The sequence below is a fragment of the Tursiops truncatus genome, chromosome 6 (assembly GCF_011762595.2).
Source record: "Tursiops truncatus isolate mTurTru1 chromosome 6, mTurTru1.mat.Y, whole genome shotgun sequence".
NCBI classification, from domain to species: Eukaryota; Metazoa; Chordata; class Mammalia; order Artiodactyla; family Delphinidae; genus Tursiops; species Tursiops truncatus.
The window spans coordinates 28,925,759-28,947,977 of NC_047039.1; the positions used below are offsets into that span (position 1 = coordinate 28,925,759).

The 22,219-nt window shown below is 35.4% G+C and overlaps 1 protein-coding gene across 7 annotated transcripts in view; it reads right to left on the bottom strand.

The window, feature by feature from the left end:
* Positions 1–22,219, bottom strand: part of ERCC6L2 (ERCC excision repair 6 like 2) — a 158,518-nt gene that overhangs the window by 57,272 nt on the left and 79,027 nt on the right. For all 7 annotated transcript variants that reach the window (XR_012332448.1, XM_033857844.2, XM_019940413.3 and 4 more), the window contains exons 13-15: positions 13,064–13,163; positions 4,532–4,684; positions 101–181 (exon numbers count right to left, since the gene is read on the bottom strand). Coding sequence is in view for 6 of the 7 variants with exons in the window: in XM_033857844.2 (XP_033713735.1) it covers positions 101–181; positions 4,532–4,684; positions 13,064–13,163 (334 nt within the window). In the remaining variant the exon portion in view is untranslated. The remainder of the gene's footprint in view (positions 1–100; positions 182–4,531; positions 4,685–13,063; positions 13,164–22,219) is intronic.

A 22,219-nucleotide genomic window follows, 5' to 3' on the forward strand; every position in this document is an offset into this window, starting at 1 on the left:
CTTTACACATTGAAAAATGAAGGAAAAGGAAAAGAAACTTAAAATCTTCACATACATGTTTCCCAGGAGTTTCTAGGCTACAGATTCAAAGATTGCTTACTGTTTCTAGTTTGTGTACTGGAGGTTCCTCTTTCAACCATGTTGTAGCTGTCATGATCCCTGCTTCCACTTGGCCTTCTCTCTATAAAGAATGCAAATAACTGTAAAATATAGGGTAGAAACAACCAGATAAACAACAGCAATGTTATGCTAAAACTTAGAGTTAAGAAAATTGAGTCCAGGGAATTCCCTGGCGGTCCAATGGTTTAGGACTCTGCGATTTCACTGCCATGGGCCTGGGTTCAATCCCTGGTCAGGGAACTAAGATTCTGCAAGATGCGTGGTATGGCCAAAAAAAAAAAAAAAAAAAAAAAATGAGTACAGTCTGCTTTAACTCTCTTAATGCTATTTTTCAATTTGCTAATTAAGGAATTCATATATATTTTTCAATGCTCATAATTCTTAGGTAGTATAGAGGCACAGTGGAAGCCTGCTGGGCTCATAAAAAATTCTTACTTCTTATCATAAGCTTACTTTTTCTGATAGAAAACTAATAACATTTTTCAGCAAACTCCACTAAAAGCCCTAGTAGGGAGGGAGAGTGAAAAAATGTTAAAAATTTACCCAGTAGTGACAGCCATAATAACTATGTCTATATGATAACTATATAACTATTGTATATGTGTAAATATTATATAATATTGCAATAACTGTAAGGACATAATATCAACATTTTAAAACCACAGATAATGTTGGGTATTGGGCACTCGATATTCTAGCTTATATTGCTAGTGTGTTTATAGTTCATATTCATTAAAATATGTTTATTGATTCCTTCAGTGTAGTAGACATCAAAATGAAAATATCCATCTAATATAAAACTAAAAAAATCTTAATTAGATAATAGGCTTGCTACATCTTTAAGGAAAGTATGCTTTTATAGCTATTGGTATATCATTTAGCAGAGATATTTAATGGCCTAGATTCTAGAATATTAAATTCTTCAAGAGGAAATAAATTTATTTCTCTTTTCAAGGCTTTATTTGTTGATAGAACAAGGGGAAATAATACTATCATCACCAGAGTTACAAATATCCAACTTACGAATACACCAATATTCATAATATAGCAATGGCATGGTTCCAGTTACCTGGTATCCAGGGCAACAAGTGAGAATCACCCCTAAAGAACTTGGAAGAATGATAAAGAGTTCCTGAATTGCCATGAGATCTTTTCTTCCAGTGCCTGGAGGCTATTACTGTAAGGGAATGGGAAGCCTCTGTCCGAGAACTCCCTTTTATCTCTTCAACAGAATTCAAATGGCTACAACAGATGCAACTGGCAGCAACAGAAATCTACAAGCTGTCAGAACCCCTTTGTGATAGGTAAATGACAACTCCAGTCTTCTGTTGACTTGGAGTCATCCTTAACTCCTGTTTCTCATACCCTATCAGATGATCCAGGAGCAAATCCTGTCAGTGCTTCAGGGCATCCACCACTACCCTCTGGCCCAAACCACCATCTCTTGGCTGGATTGTTGCAGTATCCTCCTACCTGGCTTCTTGCTTCTGCTCTTGTACTTCTATAGTCCAATTCTTAACATTTAGAATAGATAGTATAGATCAGACTATGTCATTCTGCTGTTCAGAACTCTAACTGCTTTTTTTTTCTTTTTGTGGTACGCGGGCCTCTCACTGTTGTGGCCTCTCCCATTGCGGAGTGCAGGCTCTGGACGTGCAGGCTCAGCGGCCATAGCTCACGGGCCCAGCCGCTCTGCAGCATGTGGGATCTTCCCGGACCGGGGCACGAACCCGTGTCCCCTGCATCGGCAGGCGGACTCTCAACCACTGTGCCACCAGGGAAGCCCTCTAATTGCTTTTGTTATCACTCAAGTCAAAGCCAAAGTTCCTGTAGGATCTGGTTTCCTGTCATTTCTCTGGCCCCATCTTTTGCTCTTTTGATTACTCCACTCCAGCCACTTTGGCTTCCTTGCCATTTTGAAATCACGCTGGGCATGCTCCTCCCTCAGGACCTTTGTTTGCATTTGTTCCTCTGCCTAAAACACCTCTTCCTTTCTTGTCTCTTCAAAGAATCAAATGCAATCTCACAGTAGCCTTCCTTGGCTACTCCATCTAAAATTGTAATGCTCTTTCCCTGACAGTCTCCCTATTTCCCTTCCTTGCTCTATTTGTTTTTTTTTAGATATAATTTACATATAATACTGTGTACGTTTAAGGTCTACGAGGTGTTAATTTGATATATTTATATACTGTAATATGATTATCATCATAGCTTTAGTTAACACCTCTAATATGGCATATAATTATCAATTCTTTTATGTGGTGAGAACATTTAAGATCTAGTCCTTTAGCAGTTTAGAGGCATATAATAATAGTATTGTTGACAATACCACGCTGTGTAGTAGATTTCTAGAACTTATTCATCTACTTGCTCTATTTTTATCCTTAGAATCTATCATCATAATATACTAACTTCAGTTATATTTCTCTTTACTATTTGTTTCCCCCAAATAGAATGTAAAATTTTGTAGGCGGGGCTTTTTGTCTATTTTATTCATTTCTGTATGCCTAGTCCTATGATGTATAGTATTGGACATTTAACATATACTCAATAAGTATTTGTGAAATTAGCTCTTAGTATCTATCTCTAAAGGGAAACCATTAAAAGAATGTCAATGAAAAATAGAACTAAATTGCCCAGAAATCATCAGATTAAAAGTGTTCTATATATTCAAATTTCTACATCTTAAAACATTTTAAAAGGGATTTTTCTATAACCTTTAAAAATTAAAAATGTATCATAGGAAGTAAAATACTTCCTTTACTTTATAATATATGTTTCCATTATGCAGGGCTTGGACCAATAATATTTTAAAACATCGTTTGGCCAAAAGCACAGCATGAATCTACTGAATTCTGACTGATAACAAATGAGCAATTTTAATTCAAAATTTAATTTAATAATTGAGTGCCAATGATGTGCCTAGCAAGCAGTTAAGCATATTTTACTATAAACAAAATATAAGATATGGACGGTCCTGTCATTAATAAACAATCCTGGAGGAGAAACAACATATATTTAGGACAACCAGAGAATAAGAGAACTTTCCGTTTAATAACTTGTCATATGGAAGGTCTTACCTAACACTTTTTAAACAGAGGAATAGGTGGCTATTCTGATAAAAGAAGAGAACAAAACTATTTGATACACAGCAGAAAACAGGACAAGTAATATAATACTAATACATTTTACAGATAATGATTTGAAATTAGAAACATGAATATAGTACATTGGGTAGTACTACCCAACGTTGGAGGTAGGATCTGAGGGGGTCCTGAGGACAAACAAGGCTATTTACTGATTAGAGAAGAGGAATGGGAAAGAACAAGTCAATCAGAGAAATAGCATATTCAAAACAAGAAAGAGACAGAGAAAGGGAGACTTTAAATAGGTCACTCAATTCAGAATCAAATAGTTACTATAAAATGAAAACTGAGCAATATACATCAGACATTGTATAACAGTTGTAATATTCACAACATACAAATCATATATACCTTCCTCTTCCCCAACCATTGATGATCATGTTTGAACTGCTACTAAACTTGCTTAACATATGCTTACTGATGTTACGTGTTCAGTATGTAAATGTTCTCTTTCACCTCCGATAAAGATGGTCTAAGTTCTTTAAGGACAGGGACCAATTGTTCCTTTAACTGTTTTTACGGTACTATTAAATAAATGAAGTACATTAAGGTTTTACTACAAAGTCCTGGAAGTTAAGGGAAATATCCTTAAGTTTTCCAAGACTCAATTTCCTCAACTGTATGATGATGGGATTGAAAAAAACGATAGTCCAGGATTTTATGATACTCATATCAATATTAACTAAAAAATAGGTTAATATTCTTAGTACTCTGGTATATTAAAGAATTTAAAAGATTTTTTAAAGGATATAAATATCCTGTTAAGAATAAGAAACATCTGTATCCCGAGGATGAACACAACTGGGAGAGTTTGAAATATTGGTGTGGAATTTTTATTGGGAACAGAAAACAAAAATCTCCATGAGACATGAGAGTGCATCTCAGGGAGTATTTGGTAACTTTTAATCAAAACACATTTTATATTTTTGTTTATTTAGGAAAGTCTCTTTTTTTAGTTCCTGACTTCAACAGCTGTTTTCAAAATAATAAATTTCTCTTTACCATCTGAAAATGGCCTTGGAGGTCATACTGTCTTGTATATGTATCTGAATTTGTGTATGTACGTTATTTATAACTATGCATGGGGAAAATCTTAGTTCAGAGGTACAGTAATTCATTTCCTATTTCTATAAAAGTAGAAATTCTAAACATAAAACATTTTTTAGAAAGAAAACCAAAAATTTCTCTGAAAAGGCACCAGCAATTTTCCTGAGGGAGAAATCCATGTTTAAAATATTGAAAAAAATCAGAGAAAAATTTCACACCTCCAGGATGTCCCTTGTAAGACAAGACCCTTGGGACCTCAGTTTGAAGAGATTATAGACTCCAAAAAGCTCTCCTCGATGCTCTTTTGATCCTTGAACTGCTTCAAAATACCGCTTGGCATTTTCACTTCCAACCACCACACAGTGAAGTTGCTATAACAGAAAAAACACAAGATGTTTTGAAGTGTTCGCTCCAACAATATGTCAGAATTTCCTGGCATTCCCTGTATATACACAGCTTTAGCTGGAGCAGGCAGAATCTCCGTAGGGAGGAAATTTTATTTTAATTTCCCTGGCAGATGTTGCCATTATGGTGAAATAATAATAATCTGGCCAGTTTTATTAAAGAAGAAATCTTACATTTCCTATTTTATCTGTTTTCTAACAACTGACTCAAGATCGTATCTGTATGGACTAGCCACCTGAGGTAAAATGTAAAAGGCATACATTTGAATACACTTTTCTCCTTTCTAGACTCTTATTTCAATAGAAACTACTAAAACTGGCAGAAATAGTCGCTACATCACCAAAGTTAAATTATAATCTAAAGTAATTATATAATAACCACGTTGGTATCAAACTAATTGAGGCCATGGTTACATTGTCAACTAAGAGCAAAAACCCAATCATTGTTTAGCAACATTGCATCTCTGAAACAATTCTGAACACAGAAAGAACACTGACATGGAACCCTTAAGGACATATACCACTTTAGTACCAACATAATGTAATCTCTTTATTTACTAGATACTTTATTGTATATAATGTACATACAATTTGATTAACCCATGTACACTCTAACATTTCTTGAAACAAAGAATGAAAAATAACTTCCATCTATTGCTAATGGAAGGATTAGTAAGAAGCGATACTTTATGGTGATTATCATCAGATTGATTTGCACTATAATAATTACTTTAGGCAAATAAAATTATTCTTATTAATAATAGCTACTATTTATTGAACACATGTGCAGCATTTTTATATTCTCATTTAATTCCTACAATCCTATAAGATATTATCATCTCCCTTTTAGAAATAAAAGAACTTAAATTCAGAGAAATTGTTCATAGCTGCCTCACTAGGAAGCATCATTTCTAGAATTTTTACCTGAGTTTGGCTGAATTCAAAATTTATACTTGTATCAATTTCTCATATCCAGATGTCCCTCTTAAAACAAGACCCTTGGGACCTAAGTTTGAATAAGTTATGGATCAACATACCAACTTGATTAGTTTTATATCAACGTCCCAGAAGTATGGGCTATAGTCCTGGAAATACAGAATCACAATAGCAACTGATGTACTTGATGGCCCAGTTACCTATGATTTTACCCTTACTACTGACTCTTCCTTAAACACTGTATTGTCAGACTGCTATACTACTAAATATAATCACCAAAGTAATTTGTAAGCATTAATCTAAATTTTTATAAGTCTCCTACCAAAGTTTTGTCACAAAACTTATAAAAGGCACATTATTTTGTACTTAAGTTTTCCAAAGTGGCTCCAGTAAAAGTGAAGGCCAGATGCATCCATCTGTAGGGTAACTATAACAAAATCATGTTAGAATTCAAGAGGGTAGGGAAAAAAATCAGCATTTGGAAAATGTAGCTTAGTTTCTAGCTTAAGAAGAACCCATACGAGGCTATAAAATGCTTAGATTTCTTCACAATATACAAGATATGCAAGAAGCAAAACAGGAATATTCATCATGTTAAGAGTTCATGACCACTTCCTCCATCTTCAAGGCCAGTAATGAGGCATCTTTGTATCATTCTCTGACCCTCTGCTTCTGTTATCACATTGCCTTCTTTCCTTTTTCTGACCTTACTGCTACCCCTCCCTTTATAAGGATCCTTGTGATTACACTGGGCCCACTTACATAATCCAGGTCAGTTCAGGGAATTAGGATGTGGATATCTGTGGGGGGCCATTATTCAGCCTACCACAGTAAGGAAGTGCAATAAGCATGATGAGGGCTTGTCAAAATGACGCAGAAGCCCCCTTGAAGGGGTTCTCACTGGTCAAAAAATGAGAGTTTGAACATAAAAATAATTGATATTCAGTGGGTTACTAAAATCCGTTACTAAAATACTATCTCATGAGTCCACACAGATTAAATAAATGGAAGAGAAGGGAAAGCTCTTTTTTTATGGTAGAATGCCAACAAATATAAAGGAAGTAATAATGGAAATAGAAAAATCACCGTCTGACAAACCATCATAGTAGTGGCCGATTCAGGCGGGAATCATCAATGAAAGCTAAGGCTGATGAGTACAAGCTTGATGAGGAACAGGATACAGCTGTCCGTCGTCCCTTGGTATTGGGGGGATTGGTTCCAGGATCCCCACGGATAACAAAACCCATGGATGCTCAAGTCCCTTTTATTAAATGGCATAGTATTTGCATATAAGCTATGCATTATTTCCTATATACTTTAAATCATCTCCAGATTACTTATAATATCTAATACAATGTAAATGCTGTGTAAATAGTTGTAAATACAATGTAAATGTTAGGTAAACAGCACACAGCAAATTCAAGTTTTGCTTTTGGAACTTTCTGGAATTTTCTTTCTGAATACTTTGAATCCATGGTTGGCTGAATCTGAGGATGCAGAACCCATGGATACAGAGGTCTGACTATATCAGCATAGTCTCTGATGATCTCCCCATAAAATATATACTATTTTACAAATGAAAAAAGTGGTGACTCTGCAGTGTAAAAAGCTGGCAGACACAAACTTGACAGGTGATCAAGGTTAATATCACCAGTGGTGGATCAGGTCACCACCAGGTGCCTTCTCACCAATGCAATGAGAAGAGCACAGCATTCTTTCTGTACCATTCTTGTCAAGGCTTCTTGTCTTGAGTTGGAAGATGAGGAAACATCAAATGGACATATGTTGAGGGAAAGCATACACTAGGAAAGGCTTTATTTTTTAAAACTGTCAAGGTCATGAAAGACCAGAAAAGCCTGGGTAACTTAAGGTTGAAGAAAACTTAAGAGACACAAAAAGAAATGTAATTATGATCCTGGATTGGATCCTGAGCCAGAAAGAGAAAGGAGACATTGCCAGGAAAGCTGATGAAATCTGAATGGGTTCTATGGATTACAAGGTGATGCTGTGTAAGTGTTAGTTTCTTGATTTGGATAACTGCTTTTTTTTTTTTTTTTTTTGTGGTACGCGGGCCTCTCACTGTTGTGGCCTCTCCCATTGCGGAGCACAGGCTCCGGACGCGCAGGCTCAGCAGCCATGGCTCATGGGCCTACCCGCTCCGCGGCATGTGGGATCCTCCCGGACCGGGGTATGAACCGGTGTCCCCTGCATCGGCAGGCGGACTCTCAACCACTACGCCACCAGGGAAGCCCATGGATAACTGCATTTTTGAGAGGAGAGTGGCGGGGGGGCGGTAAGGGAGAAGCAAGTTGCAGAACAATATGTAAAATTGAGTGTTTATAATGCATAAAGCTATTTTTATATGTACATATAAATAGGACGGTGTCCTTATTTGGGAGAAAACAAAGAATTTAAAGGTGATAAATCTTCAACTTCCTCTAAAACGGTTCAGAAAAAGAATAAAGATCATGGCTGAGAGAAAGAGAAAGCAAATGTGGTAAAATGTTAACAACTGGGGAATTTGGGTGACGTTAATTGGGAGTTCTCTGTACTGATCTTGTAACTCTTCTGTAAATACATATTAATTTCTAAATAAATTACATATATATGAAAGATGAATTTTTGAATGCCAAATTTTAGATTACATGCAATGCTCCAAACCTAAAGGAGCGCAGTTGCTATATAAGCAATTTTTTTAAAGTATAAAATATATTTTATGTTGTGAAGGCATTATCACAACAAACATAAACAAAAACATCAAAGGGCAAGTCCCCCTTGAACAACACAGATCATCCCTTATCAGTCTAACCAACACTCTAATGTTTAGGTTTATCCTTCCTAGATCTTTTTCAATGCAGTTAGAACTATTTATACATACATGTAGAAACAGTTTTATAAATAAACACAATTGATATACTTGTTCTGCAAGTTACTTTTGCCCCACTTAAAATGTCTTAAAGATTGTGCCACATCAGTACATTTGCTCTATAATCTTTAAAAAAATTTTTTTGCTGTATATGGGTATATCAGAATTTATGTTAATTCTGTTACTATTGGACATTTAGGCTGTTCCTTTTTTCATTTTTTGAACAAATATTAACAATTCTGAATATAAATCTATATTAACACCTCTTTAAAAATATCCCCAACAACAATGAGCAACGCCAATCTCCTCACCTCCCTAAAAAACCCCCCACAGAACAAAACAAAAAAGTCTTTTGCAGAACGTGCAGAACACGATCTTATTTTTTACTTCTCCATTATAAGTGTAGTTAAGCATCTTTTCATATACATGTTAACTGTTTGTATTTTTTCTTCACTAAAATGCCTAATCAGTCTTTTTATTGGTTTGTAGGAGTTCTTTATATATTATAGATGCTAATTTATTATACTTATGGCAAGCATTTCCTCTGGTCTCTCCTTTAATTTGGCTTATAGTTCATTTGTCATATAGAAGTTTCATATAAAAATGTAGTCAAATTTACAATATTTGCCTTAGAGGCTATATCAGTTTCCTAAGGCTGCTGTAACAAAGTACCATAAACCAGGTGGTGTAAAACAACAGAAATTTATTCTCTCTCAGTTCTGGAGGCTAAAAGTCTGAAATCAAGATATTGGCACGGCCATGCTCTCTCTGAAGGTTCTAAGGGAATATCCTTCCTTTCCTCTTCCTAGTTTCTGGTGGTTGCTGGCAGTCCTAGGCATTCCTCAGTTTGCAGCTTCATCACTGTAATCTTTGCCTCTGTCATCACATGGCATCCTCCTTCTGTGTCTGTCTGTATCCAAATTTCCCTCTTATAAGAAACCAGTCATTGAATTAGGGCCCACCTTTATAGAGTATAACCTTATTTAACTTGATTACATCTGCAAAGACCTTACTTCCAAATAAGATTCCATTCACAGGTACCAGGGGTTAAGGACTTCAACATATATTTTTTATTTTATTTTTTTTGGGGGGGGCACAATTCAACTTCTAACAGAGGCTTTGTTAAAGACTTTTTACATTTATGTTCATGAGACATATTTGTCTATAATTTTCTGTTCTTGTAATGTCTTTGCCAATTCTGGCATCGGGATTCTTCTATCTTTCTAAAGTAGGCTAGAATTGTTCCCTCCTCTGTTCTCAAAAAGAATATTAAATGTTTGATAGAACTCACCACTGAAGGAAAAATTTCCACCACTGTGGAAAAGTTTTGAATTAAAAATTCACTTTCTTTGACAATATAGAGCTATGATTTCCCCTCATTTGAAGTTACTGCTCCGAAATATCCAGTATTGCTATTAAGAAGTTAGCTAGCTATTTAATTCTAGTACTCTTGTAGACAATTTTTTTTCTCTCCATGAAGTTTATCTCTGGAAATTTTAAGGGTTTTACAATTATAGAAAGACAATGTAAGTGTGGATCTATTTTCATTCACCCTATTTAACACTCAGTGGGGCTCATAATCTGTGGACTCTCATCCTTTGGGACTTCTTCCTTCTCTTTCTTCTGTTCCCTTGCTCAACTATAAGACTGATATTGGAACTTCTACATCTAGCCTTCATTTCTCCTAAGTTTTCTTACATGTGTTCGTTCTTCCTCTGTCTTTTTGCTCTGTAATCTAGAAGAATTGCATGGCTCTTTCTTTTAGATGAAAACTTTGTTCTTTGCTATTCAGCCTATTGCTGGAGTTTCTCGTTTTCTGGATCTCTAATGGATTTTTTTTCTAGTAGTCTTTTGTTGCTCCCAGGATCCTACAACCTCATTTACCTTTTGAATAGTGATATTTCTTTAAAAATCTTTTACTCTTTTCTATTAATTTTGTTTTCTCTGATGTTAATTCTTTTTTAGTGCCTATATGAGTTCCTATATCTCTTGTAATAAATTATCATAAACTTGGTGGCTTAACAGAACAGAAATGTATTCTCTTATAGTTCTTACAGGAGGCTAGAAGTCTGATATCAGTATCACCAGAATGAAATGAAGTTTTGGCAGAGCCATGTTCTCTTCATAGGCTCTAGGGGAGGATCCATTCCTTGCCTCTTTTCACTTCTGGTGGCTGCCAGCATTCCTTAGTTTATAACTACATAGCTCCAATCTCTTGTCTCTGGGGTTACACTGGCTTCCCTTCTGTCTCTGTCAGACTTCCCTTTGCTTCCTACTTATAAGAATGCTTATGATTTAGGGCCCACCTGGACAATCCAGGCTAATCTCCCCATCTCAAAAATTCTTAATTTAATCACATCTGCAAAGACCCTTTTTTCCATATAAAGTAACATTTATAGGTTCCAGGGATTAGGACCTGGTATCTTTGAGGGCCATTTTCATAGTGTTTATTTTCCTAAACTGTTCAATACTAATTATTGTTTTGGAGGGGTGGGGGGGAATATTCATCTGTCAAATGCCTAACGGGCTTATCTAGGCCTACTGCAGTAATTATTCAAAGCAGGCAGCAGGTGGAGGGGTTTGCAAATATTTATTATTTCGGACTTTCTTCTTGATTTCAGCAAAAATTTAGAGCTTTGTTTCCTTCCTTCCAGTAGTTCTACTTATTGTTCCTACTTGAGAGCAGACATTTCCATTGTCTACAATCTGGTACAATGGGGGAAAGATCATAAGGGTTAAACCACCTTGTTAGATCACTAATAATACCCAAAGAGGGGGCATCACAGTTAACCCAAGGCTCCTTTCTATTTTTAGTATCTGTTGACTCTAAGCTTGGAATATTCACAAGTTGCACCTACCTTTTCCAGTAGTCTTCTCATGACTGAGTTTAGCTTTGTTTCTTCCTTCAATCTCATCTCAACCGCCCTTTGTCTTTCAGGGTTCCTTATCATTTTTGGCCCACAGAGAGAACTCTTTTTTCTTTCCAACATTTTTACAGAATTTTAAAACATCATTTTGGATTGTTTTCCTCCCAAGAGATTTGAGGAACACTTGTGAGGCTAGCGTGTGTTTGCCATTTGCACCCTTGGTTCAAATTCCAATCAATGTTTAAATCACATTTATGCCATTTCCTCATATGATTGCCATCTTATCTTTATTTGTGCTTATCAAGTTGTATGGCTGAATGTTCCTTAAGTGGCTTATTTTAATAAGCAATTAGATCATACAAAGTTCTGAAAACTTAAATTACCCTCATCTTCTGAAGCCTTTTTATTACATATTATTATATAAAAGGCCATTTTATTTCATTAAATGAGTCAGATGAATAGGCAAAAAGGAAATACATATAGTAATGGGATCAAGAAAACTTACTATGTGATTGAGGAAAGACTCTTGTGACAAGTCAAAGATAGTATTCTAAATAGCTGCTCCTAACATGAAAAAATAATATCCTACTTTTTTCCAAGATTAGTTAATGTCTGAAAAAATAATTTTCAAGTAGTTGTGCTATACCTAAGAACAAAAAGATTAAAGGTTTCTTACAGAGCTAAATGCTTTAAGAAAAATAAACACTGCTGTGTACAATTCTATTTTTAGAATTAAGAAAATAGCACAAATTTAAGACTGGATCATTCTTAGGTTAACTACCACCACATGTGGCAGATGTTTGCTCTTAAACAGATTCCAGCTGAATATATAGGGAGTAATTCAAATTTAACATTTATAATTAAACTTGAACCTCATTCCAGATCTTCTCAAGCAGGCAGTTACAGACTAGCTAAACTTTATTTAGAGGCATAAATGGAGTAGTAATTGATACCCTAAGGATATTAAAGAGTTAATGCAATTTTAGATGAATATTAAAAGCATCAGCACAGTAGTTAGTGCACTTGAGTTCTATTCCTATAATTTCATTTACTGGGGTGTCCTGGATCCCAGTTTCATTATATACAACACGAAACATTTGTATTAGATATCTCTAAGGTATTCCTCTCCAGTCTTCTTCATGCACACATAGATAATGGAAACATGTGAACATCTACTCGAAGAGGAGTTTACTCAAGGCTGGAAGCTGGCTTAGATAATCTTGCTGCCCAGAGAGCTGTAGGATGTCTGGGTGCACCTGTACCCCATCTGTGGCATACACTTACATCTTGGCCCACAGTTTGGGGAGCTGTGACCTTGCTACTCAAATTGTGATCTGCAGACTAGTAGTGTTGGCACTTCCGGGAGCTTGTTAAAAATGCAGAATCTTGCGCTTCACCCAGAACTACTAAATCAGAATCTGTATTTTAAAGATCCCTAGGTAATTCATGTGTACATTAAAGAAGTACTGCTCTAAGAAACTTTCAGCTCTAAAATTCAATGAACCTAAGATTTAATCTGTTTTATAGAAGTGTATTCTACAGTATATTTCATAATCTTATTAAATTCCTTATTATAGCTAGAATAAAATAAAAAACATATTTGTACACAAATTTATTATTAATTTTTAAAAACTGACAAGTGTTTACCTTTAATTAGAAAAAGGGAAATATATTTACCTGCTTGTATACCTGTCGTAAGTACATGATCTCCTCCACAGTTCCCAAGGATATCAGCCTAAGCACTTTGACATCTCTGCATTGCCCAATCCTATATGCTCTGTAAAAACATTAAAAACAAAAGGCAACCAAGATCAAGTGAAACAACTTCGGGTTCAGGAGGTAACTTTTGGATATAAAAATGAAATATTGCTAAAATTTTAATTTCAAAAGAAATATCTTATGTTTAGATATGCTATATTATTTAATAATAATGTAAAAACAGAAATTCATATAAAAAGGTCAGTCATTGAGGAGGAAAGTATTATAGAAAAAATATACATATCAACTTCATTTCTGTTATAAACATCACCTTCTACTGTGTAAAAACTTTTCCTAAATTCAGATTTTTCTTTTATGGCAGTCTTAAGCTTATGAATGATTCCATTTATATAAAACTCTCAAAAACGCAAACTAATCCACAGTGACAGGAAGCAGATCAGTGGTTGCTTGGGGGCGGGCCTGGGAGGGGCAAGATGAATGGATTACAAAGTAGCACAAGGAAAATTTGGGGGGTGATGGATATGTTCACTCTCTTGATTGTGGTAATGGTTTCATGGTGTATACCTACAGCAAAACTTATCAGCTGTACACTTTAAATATGTGCAGTTTATTGTATGTTAATTATATCTCAACGAAACTGTTAAAAAAACCTTGGAGGTAAAGCAGTAATCAACTGGCAAGCCTATGGAAGTGCAGATTTACAGCCTTCATCCACAGAGATTTCCAAGCAGTCTGTCTGACTGGATCACTCAGATGATTAGTACCCCAGGTGTTTTGATATGGACTGCAGTGCTAATTAAAACTCTAACCTGACTCACCACACTGATTAACTATAGGTCCAGTCCCTGTAGCTTCTCCCAGGTGGAGGTTTTATTGGATGTTCTGAATGAGGTCATCTGTTTCTAAATACCTGTTATAGTCATGGGGGATCAGGGGCAAAGCCATACTGCTTCATGCTTGAAAATGTTACAATTTGGGGGAAATTTAATTTTGACCTTATGAAGTCACACTGTATTGTTATATTTGGTGCTCCTTCTGCCTCCTTCACCCATTCCTCCTCACAGAGAAGGGCTTTTACTAGAGGACATCTTGGTACTGAAAATCTTGCATTCCCAGAAAAGAATGGGGGCTCCTGTGACACAGCAAAGCCAGGGGTAAGTTACTGCAATTCTCACTTCCATCCTGCAGCCTGGATAGAGAGGGACTCATAATCCCTTTCTCTCCCACAATGGATTTGGGTCTAAAAAAAAAAAATATGTATCTAAGGAAATGTCTTTTGGGTGTAAGGCAATTGTTTGCTGAATGGGATAGATTCTGTCAGAATACATATTCTTGAATCTTTACAGACAAAAACCTTATAACATGTTACACTGGACCTATGCTTCATCATTTTCTAGGTCTATCAAGTATGGATATGTAAATGGTCTTTTATCATGCAAAGACAAGTGTCGAGAAACTGTTATACAGTGTGGAGGTCAGTATTTTCATTTCTCTTCTTTGCTCCTTCTGTCAGAGTAAATGGAAGGAGAGGAAGAGGAATTCTGTTCATTTAGTTTTACTGTCAACTAACTTTCACTGAAAGCCAAAGCACAGTGAACTGTGTTTCGAGGGAACACTGGGATAAATAAGTCTTGATGGCCTAGATGAAAAAGAACAAAATTACAACAAATGTTGTTAAGACAAAAAGAAATGGATATTTTTCTGTGGTTTTCATTTGACTATTTTCCTGGGCAGTTGTCACTGGCAAGAGGCTGGTTAAAAGTGCAGGCTCTGCAAGTCAGACTGTGTGGATTCAAATTTATTCTATCTTAAATTGATACCAACTTAATTTCAATTGCATTAAAATAATTTCCTTTACAGCTCTGCTTTCACCTTTTATCTTATTGATGTTATAAATTATATCTTTATATGTCATGTATTCATTAGCAGATTTATAATTAGTTTTATGCATTTGTCTTTTAAATCCTGTAGAAAACAAGGAGAAGAATTATAAGCCAAAATTATAATAATACTGGTTTTGATATTTGTTTATGTACTTACCTGTACTGGAGAACTTTATATTTTCCTATGACTTTGAGATACCATTAGAGTCCTTTCATTTGAAATTGAAACTCTCTCCTTAACATTTCTCCTTAGTATAGATCAACAGAACAGAATAGAGAGCCCAGAAATAAACCCAAGCACCTATGGTCAACTAATCTATGACAGAGAAGGCAAGAATATACAATGGAGAAAACAGTCTCTTCAATAAGTGGTTCTGGGAAAACTGGACAGCCACATGTAAAACAATGAGAATAGAACATTTACTCACCAACTACAAAAATAAACTCCAAATGGATTAAAGACCTAAATGTAATAATTGAAACTATAAAACTCCTAGAAGAGAACATAGAACAATCTTTGACATAAATCTTAGCAACAGTTTTTGGATCAGTCTCCTAAGGCAAAAGAAACAACAGCAAAAATAAATAAATGGGACCTAATCAAACTTACAAGCTTTTGCACAGCAAAGGAAACCACTGACAAAACAAGACAACAACCTAAAGAATGGGAGAAAATATTTGCAAATGATATGACCATCAAGGGGTTAATATCCAAAAAATATAAATAGCTCATACAACTCAATATCAAAAAAAAAATGTCAAAAAACCGAAACAATCCAATCAAAAAATGGGGCAGAAAAGCTGAAAAGATATTTTCCTAAGAAGACATATACACAGCTAACAGGCATAGGAAAAGATGCTCAACATTGCTAATTTTTAGAGAAATGCAAATCAAAACGACAATGAGCTATCACCTCATACCTCTTAGAATAGCTATCATCACAAAGACCACAAATAACAAATGTTGGCAAGGATGTGGGGAAAAGGGAACACTTGTACACTGTTGGTGGGAATGTAAATTGGTACAGCCACTATGGAAAACAGTATGGAGGTTCCTCAAAAAACTAAAAATAGAACTATGCCATAATCCAGCAATTCCACTTCTGTGTATATATCTGGAAAAAATGAAAACACTAATTTGAAAGATACATGCACCCCAATATCCAGAGACGTATTAATTACAATAGCCAAGATATGTAAGCAATCCAGTGTCCATCAACATACAAATGGATAAAGAAGATGTGGTACATATATAGAATGGATTATTATTCAGCCATAAAAAAAGAATGAAATTCTGCCAACTGCAGCATCATGGATGGACTTAGAGAATATTATGCTTACTGAATTAAGGCAGACAGATAAAGAAAAATACTATATGATATCACTTATATGTGAAACCTAAAAAATAAAACAAGTGAATGTATATAGAAAAACAGAATTACAGATATAGAAAACAAATTCATGCTTACCAGTGGGGAGAGGGAAGCAGATGGGGATGAGATACAGGTATGGGATTAAGAGATGAAACTACTGTATATAAAATAGATTAGCAACAAGGAGATATTATATAGCACAGGGAATTATAGCCATTATCTTGTAATAACTTTCAATGGATATAATCTGTAAAAATACTGAATTGCTATGCTGTACACTCAAAACTAATATATTACTGTAAATCAACTATACTTCACTTAAAAAATACTATGATATGTCAGTTATATCTCAATAATAAAAAATGCAGAAATACAACTTTAAAAGTACACTAGAAGGAATTAACAGTTGATCATATGATACAGAGCAATGGATCAGTGAGCTGGTAGACACAGCAGTGGAAATCACTGAAGGAATAGATAAAAGAAAAACGAATAAAAAGAAAGGAGGACAGTTTGAGACTTCTGGGACTACACCAAGCATACTAGCATTCACATTATAGGGGTCCCAGAAGAAGGGTGAGAAAGGGGCAGAGACCATATTTGAAGACATAATAGCTGAAAACTTCCCTAACCTGGAAAAGGAAAGACGTCCAGGTCCAGGAAGCACAAAATAGGATCAACCTAAACAGGAGCACACCAAGAAACATTGCAATTAAAACTGCAAAAATTAAAGATAAAGAGAGAATATTAAAAAGCAGCAAAAGGAAAAGCAACAAGTTACATACAAAGGTACTTCCATAATGCTATCAGCTGACTTTTCAGGAGAAACTCTGCAGGGCCAGAAGTGAGTGGCATGATATACTTAAAGTGATGAAAGGGAAAAACCTACAACCAAGAATACTCTATTTGGCAAGGCTTTCATATAGATTTGATGGAGAGGTCAAAAGTTTTACAGACAAGCAAAAGCTAAGAGTTCTGCACCACCAAACCAGCTTCCAAGAAATGTTACAGGGACTTTTCTATGTGAAAAAGAAAAGGCTACATCTAGATATATGAAAATTACGAAAGGAAAAAAATCTCATTGGTAAAGGCAAATATACAGTAACGGTAGTAAATCAACCATGTATAAAGCTAGTAGGAAGGTTTAAAGACAAAAGTAGTAAAATCGTGTATATCCATTATAAGTAGTTGAGGGCTACATAAATCAAAAAGATGTAAAATATGATGTCAAAAACAGCAAACACGGCGGGGGAGGAGAGTAAACATGTAGGGTTCTTAAGTGTATGTGAACTTGAAAGATCAGCAATTTATGTTATCCTTTTGAGGAACTTTTGGTAGCCACAAACCAAAAATCTAAACACATATGAAAAAGAGAAAGGAATGCCAACATAGCACTAAAGATAGCCATCAAATCACAAGGAAGAGAAGAAAGACACAAAAATAATTACAAAAACAACCACCAAACAATTAACAAAATGGAAAGGAGAACATACCTATCACTAATTACTTTAAAAATATATGGACTAAAAAAAACAAAAACAAAATATATATATATATATATATATATATATATATACTAGATGCTACAATCAAAAGACACAGCGTGGCTGATTGGATACAAAAACAAGACCCATCTATATGCTGCCTACAAGAGACTCACTCTTGAGCTAAAGATACACAGACTGAAAGTGAGGCAATGGGAAAAGGTATTCCTTAAAAATGGAAAGGAAAAGAAAACTGGGGTGGCAATACTTATATCAGAAAAAATAGACTGTAAAACAAAGACTGTAGTAAGAGACAAAGAAAGGCATTACATAATGATCAAGGGATCAATTCAAGAAGAAGGTATAACACTCATAAATGGATGTGCACCCAGCATAGGAGGACCTAAATACATAAAGCAAATTATTAACAGACATAAAGGGATAGACTGACAGTAATACAATAATAGTAGGGAACTTTAACACCCAACTGACATTACTGGACAGATCATCCAGAGAGAAAATCAATCAGGAAACACTGGCCTTAAACAACATATTTTATCAGATGGACTTAACAGATAAATATAGAATATTCCATCCAAAAGCAGAAGAATGCACATTTTTTTCAAGTTCACATGGAACACTGTCCAGGATAGACAATATGCTACGCAACAAACAAGTCTTAGTAAATTTAAGATTGGAATCATATCAATCATCTTTTCTGATACAACAATATGAGACTAAAAGTCAACTATTTAAAAAAAAACCTGCAAAAACACAAACACATGAGTTTAAACAATATGCTACTAAACAACCAATGGATCACTGAAGAAATCAGAGAAGAAATAAAAATATACCTGGAGACAAATGAAAATGGAAACACAATGATCCAAAATCTGTGGGACTGAGCAAGAGCAGTTTCAAGGCTTATAGCATTACAAGCCTACCTCAGGAAACAAGAAAAAACCCAAATCAACATCTTAAACTTACATCTAAAGGAACTAGAAAAAGAACAAACAAAACTGAAAGTTATGAAGGAAAGAAATAAAGATCAGAACAGAAATAAATGAGAGACTTAAAAAAAAAGAAAAGGGCTTCCCTGGTGGCACAGTGGTTGAGAGTCTGCCTGCCGATAGGGGACCCAGGTTCGTGCCCCGGTCCGGGAACATCCCACATGCTGCGGAGCAGCTGGGCGCGTGAGCCATGGCCGCTGAGCCTGTGCGTCTGGAGCCTGCGCTCTGCAACGGGAGAGGCCACAACAGTAAGAGGCCCGCAAGCCGCAAAAAAAAAAAAAAAAAAAGAAAAGAAAAGATCAATGAAACTAAGAGCTGGTTCTTCAAAACGATAACAAAGGTTGATAAACCTTTAGCCAGATTCTTCAAGAAAAGAGAGAAGACTTAAATCAATCAAATCAGAAATGAAACAGTTACAACTGATACCATAGAATACAAAGGATCATAAAAGATTACTACAATTTTATGTCAATAAAGTAAACAACTTAGAAGAAATGAACAAATTCCTAGAAATGAATAATCTCCCAAGACTGAACCAGGAACAAATAGAAATTTTAAACAGACTAATTACCAGTAATAAAATTGGATCAGTAATCACAAAACTACCAACAAAAAACAGTGTAGGACCAGACAGCTTCACAGTTGAATTCAACAAACATTTAGAGAAGAATTAACAATATCCTTCTCAAACTATTCCAAAAAAATTGCAAAAGCACACTTTCAAGTTCATTCTATGAGGCCAGCATTGCCCTGATACCAAAACCATACAAAGATACCATAAAAAAAGAAAGTTACAGGCTAATATCACTGATGAACATAGATGCAAAAATCCTCAACAAAACGTAGCAAACTGAATTCAACAGTACATTAAAAGGATCATACACACCAATCACAAGCAATGAAATTGAAACTGTGATAAAAAATATTCCAACAAAAAAAAGTCTAGGAACAGAGAGCTTCACAGGCGAATTCTATCAAATATTTCGAGAAGAGCTAACACCTATCCTTCTCAAACTCTTCCAAAATATAGCAGAGGGAGGAACAGTCCCAAACTCATTCTACAAGGCCACCATCACCCTGATACCAAAACCAGACAAAGATGTCACAAGGAAGGAAAACTACAGGCCAATATCACTGATGAACATAGATGCAAAAATCCTCAACAAAATACTAGCAAACAGAATCCAGCAGCACATTAAAAGGATCATACACCATGATCAAATGGGGTTTATCCCAGGAATGCAAGGATTGATCAATGTATAAAAATCAATCAATGTGATACAACATATTAACACACTGAAGGATAAAGACCATATGATCATCCCAATAGATGCAGAAAAAGCTTTTGACAAAATTCAACACCGATTTATGATAAAAACTCTCCAGAAAGTAGGCATAGAGGGAACTTACCTCAACATAATAAAGACCATATATGACAAACCCACAGCCAACATCATTCTCAATGGTGAAAAACCGAAACCATTTCCACCAAGATCAGGAACAAGACAAGGTTGCCCACTCTCACCGCTATTAGTCAACATAGTTTTGGAAGTTTTAGCCACGGCAATCAGAGAAGAAAAAGAAATAAAAGGAATCCAAATCGGAAAAGAAGGAGTAAAGCTGTCACTGTTTGCAGATGACATGATACTATACATAGAGAATCCTAAAGATGCTACCAGAAAACTACTAGAGCTAATCAATGAATTTGGTAAAGTAGCAGGATACAAAATTAATGCACAGAAATCTCTTGTATTCCTATACACTAATGACGAAAAATCTGAAAGAGAAATTAAGGAAACACTCCCATTTACCACTGCAACAAAAAGAATAAAATATCTAGGAATTAACCTACCTAAGGAGACAAAAGACCTGTACAGAAAACTATAAGACACTGATGAAAGAAATTAAAGATGATATAAACAGATGGAGAGATATACCATGTTTTTGGATTGGAAGACTCAACATTGTGAAAATGACTATACTCCCCAAAGCAATCTACAGATTCAATGCAATCCCTATCAAACTACCAATGACATTTTTCACAGAACTAGAACAAAAATTTTCACAATTTGTATGGAAACACAAAAGACCCCAAACAGCCAAAGCAATCTTGAGAAAGAAAAATGGAGCTGGAGGAAACAGGCTCCCTGACTTCAGACTATACTACAAAGCTAAAGTAATCAAGACAGTATGATACTGGCACAAAAACAGAAATATAGATCAATGAAACAGGACAGAAAGCCCAGAGACAAACCCATGCACATATGGTAACCTTATCTTTGATAAAGGAGGCAAGAATATACAATGGAGAAAAGGCAGCCTCTTCAGTAAGTGGTGTGCGAAAACTGGACAGCTACATGTAAAAGAATGAAATTACAACACTCCGTAACACCATTCAGAAAAGTAAACTCAAAATGGATTAAAGACCTAAATGTAAGGCCAGACACTATAAACCTCTTAGAGGAAAACATAGGCAGAACACTCTATGACATAAATCACAACAAGATTCTTTTTTACCCACCTCCTAGAGAAGTGGAAATAAAAAGAAACGTAAACAAATGGGACCTAATGAAACTGAAAAGCTTTTGCACAGCAAAAGAAACCATAAACAAGACGAAAAGACAACCCTCAGAAAGGGGGAAAACATTTGCAAATGAAGCAGCTGACAATGGATTAATCTCCAAAATATACAAGCAGCTCACGCAGCTCCAATATCAAAAAACAACAAGAACCCAATCCAAAAATGGGCAGAAGACCTAAATAGACATTTCTTCAAAGACATACAGATTGCCAACAAACATATGAAAGGATGCTCAACATCACTAATCATTAGAGAAATGCAAATCAAAACTACAATGAGGTATCACCTCACACCGGTCAGAATGGCCATCATGAAAAAATCTACAACAATAAATGCTGGAGAGTGTGTGGAGAAAAAGGAACCCTCTTGCACTACTGGTGGGAATGTAAACTGATACAGCCACTGTGGAGAACAGTATGGAGATTCCTTAAGAAACTAAAAGTAGAACTACCACACGACCCAGCAATCCCACTACGGGGCATATACCCTGAGAAAACCATAATTCAAAAAACACATGTACCCCAATGTTCATTGCAGCACTATTTACAATTGCCAGGACATGGAAGCAACCTAAGTGTCCATTGACAGATGAATGGATAAAGAAGATGTGGCCCATATATACAATGGAATATTACTCAGCCATAAAATGAAACAAAAATGAGTTATTTGTAGTGAGGTGGATGGATCTAGAGTCTGTTATACAGAGTGAAGTAAGTCAGAAAGAGTAAAACAAATAGTGTATGCCAACACATATATACATGGAATCTGAAAAACAAAAAAATG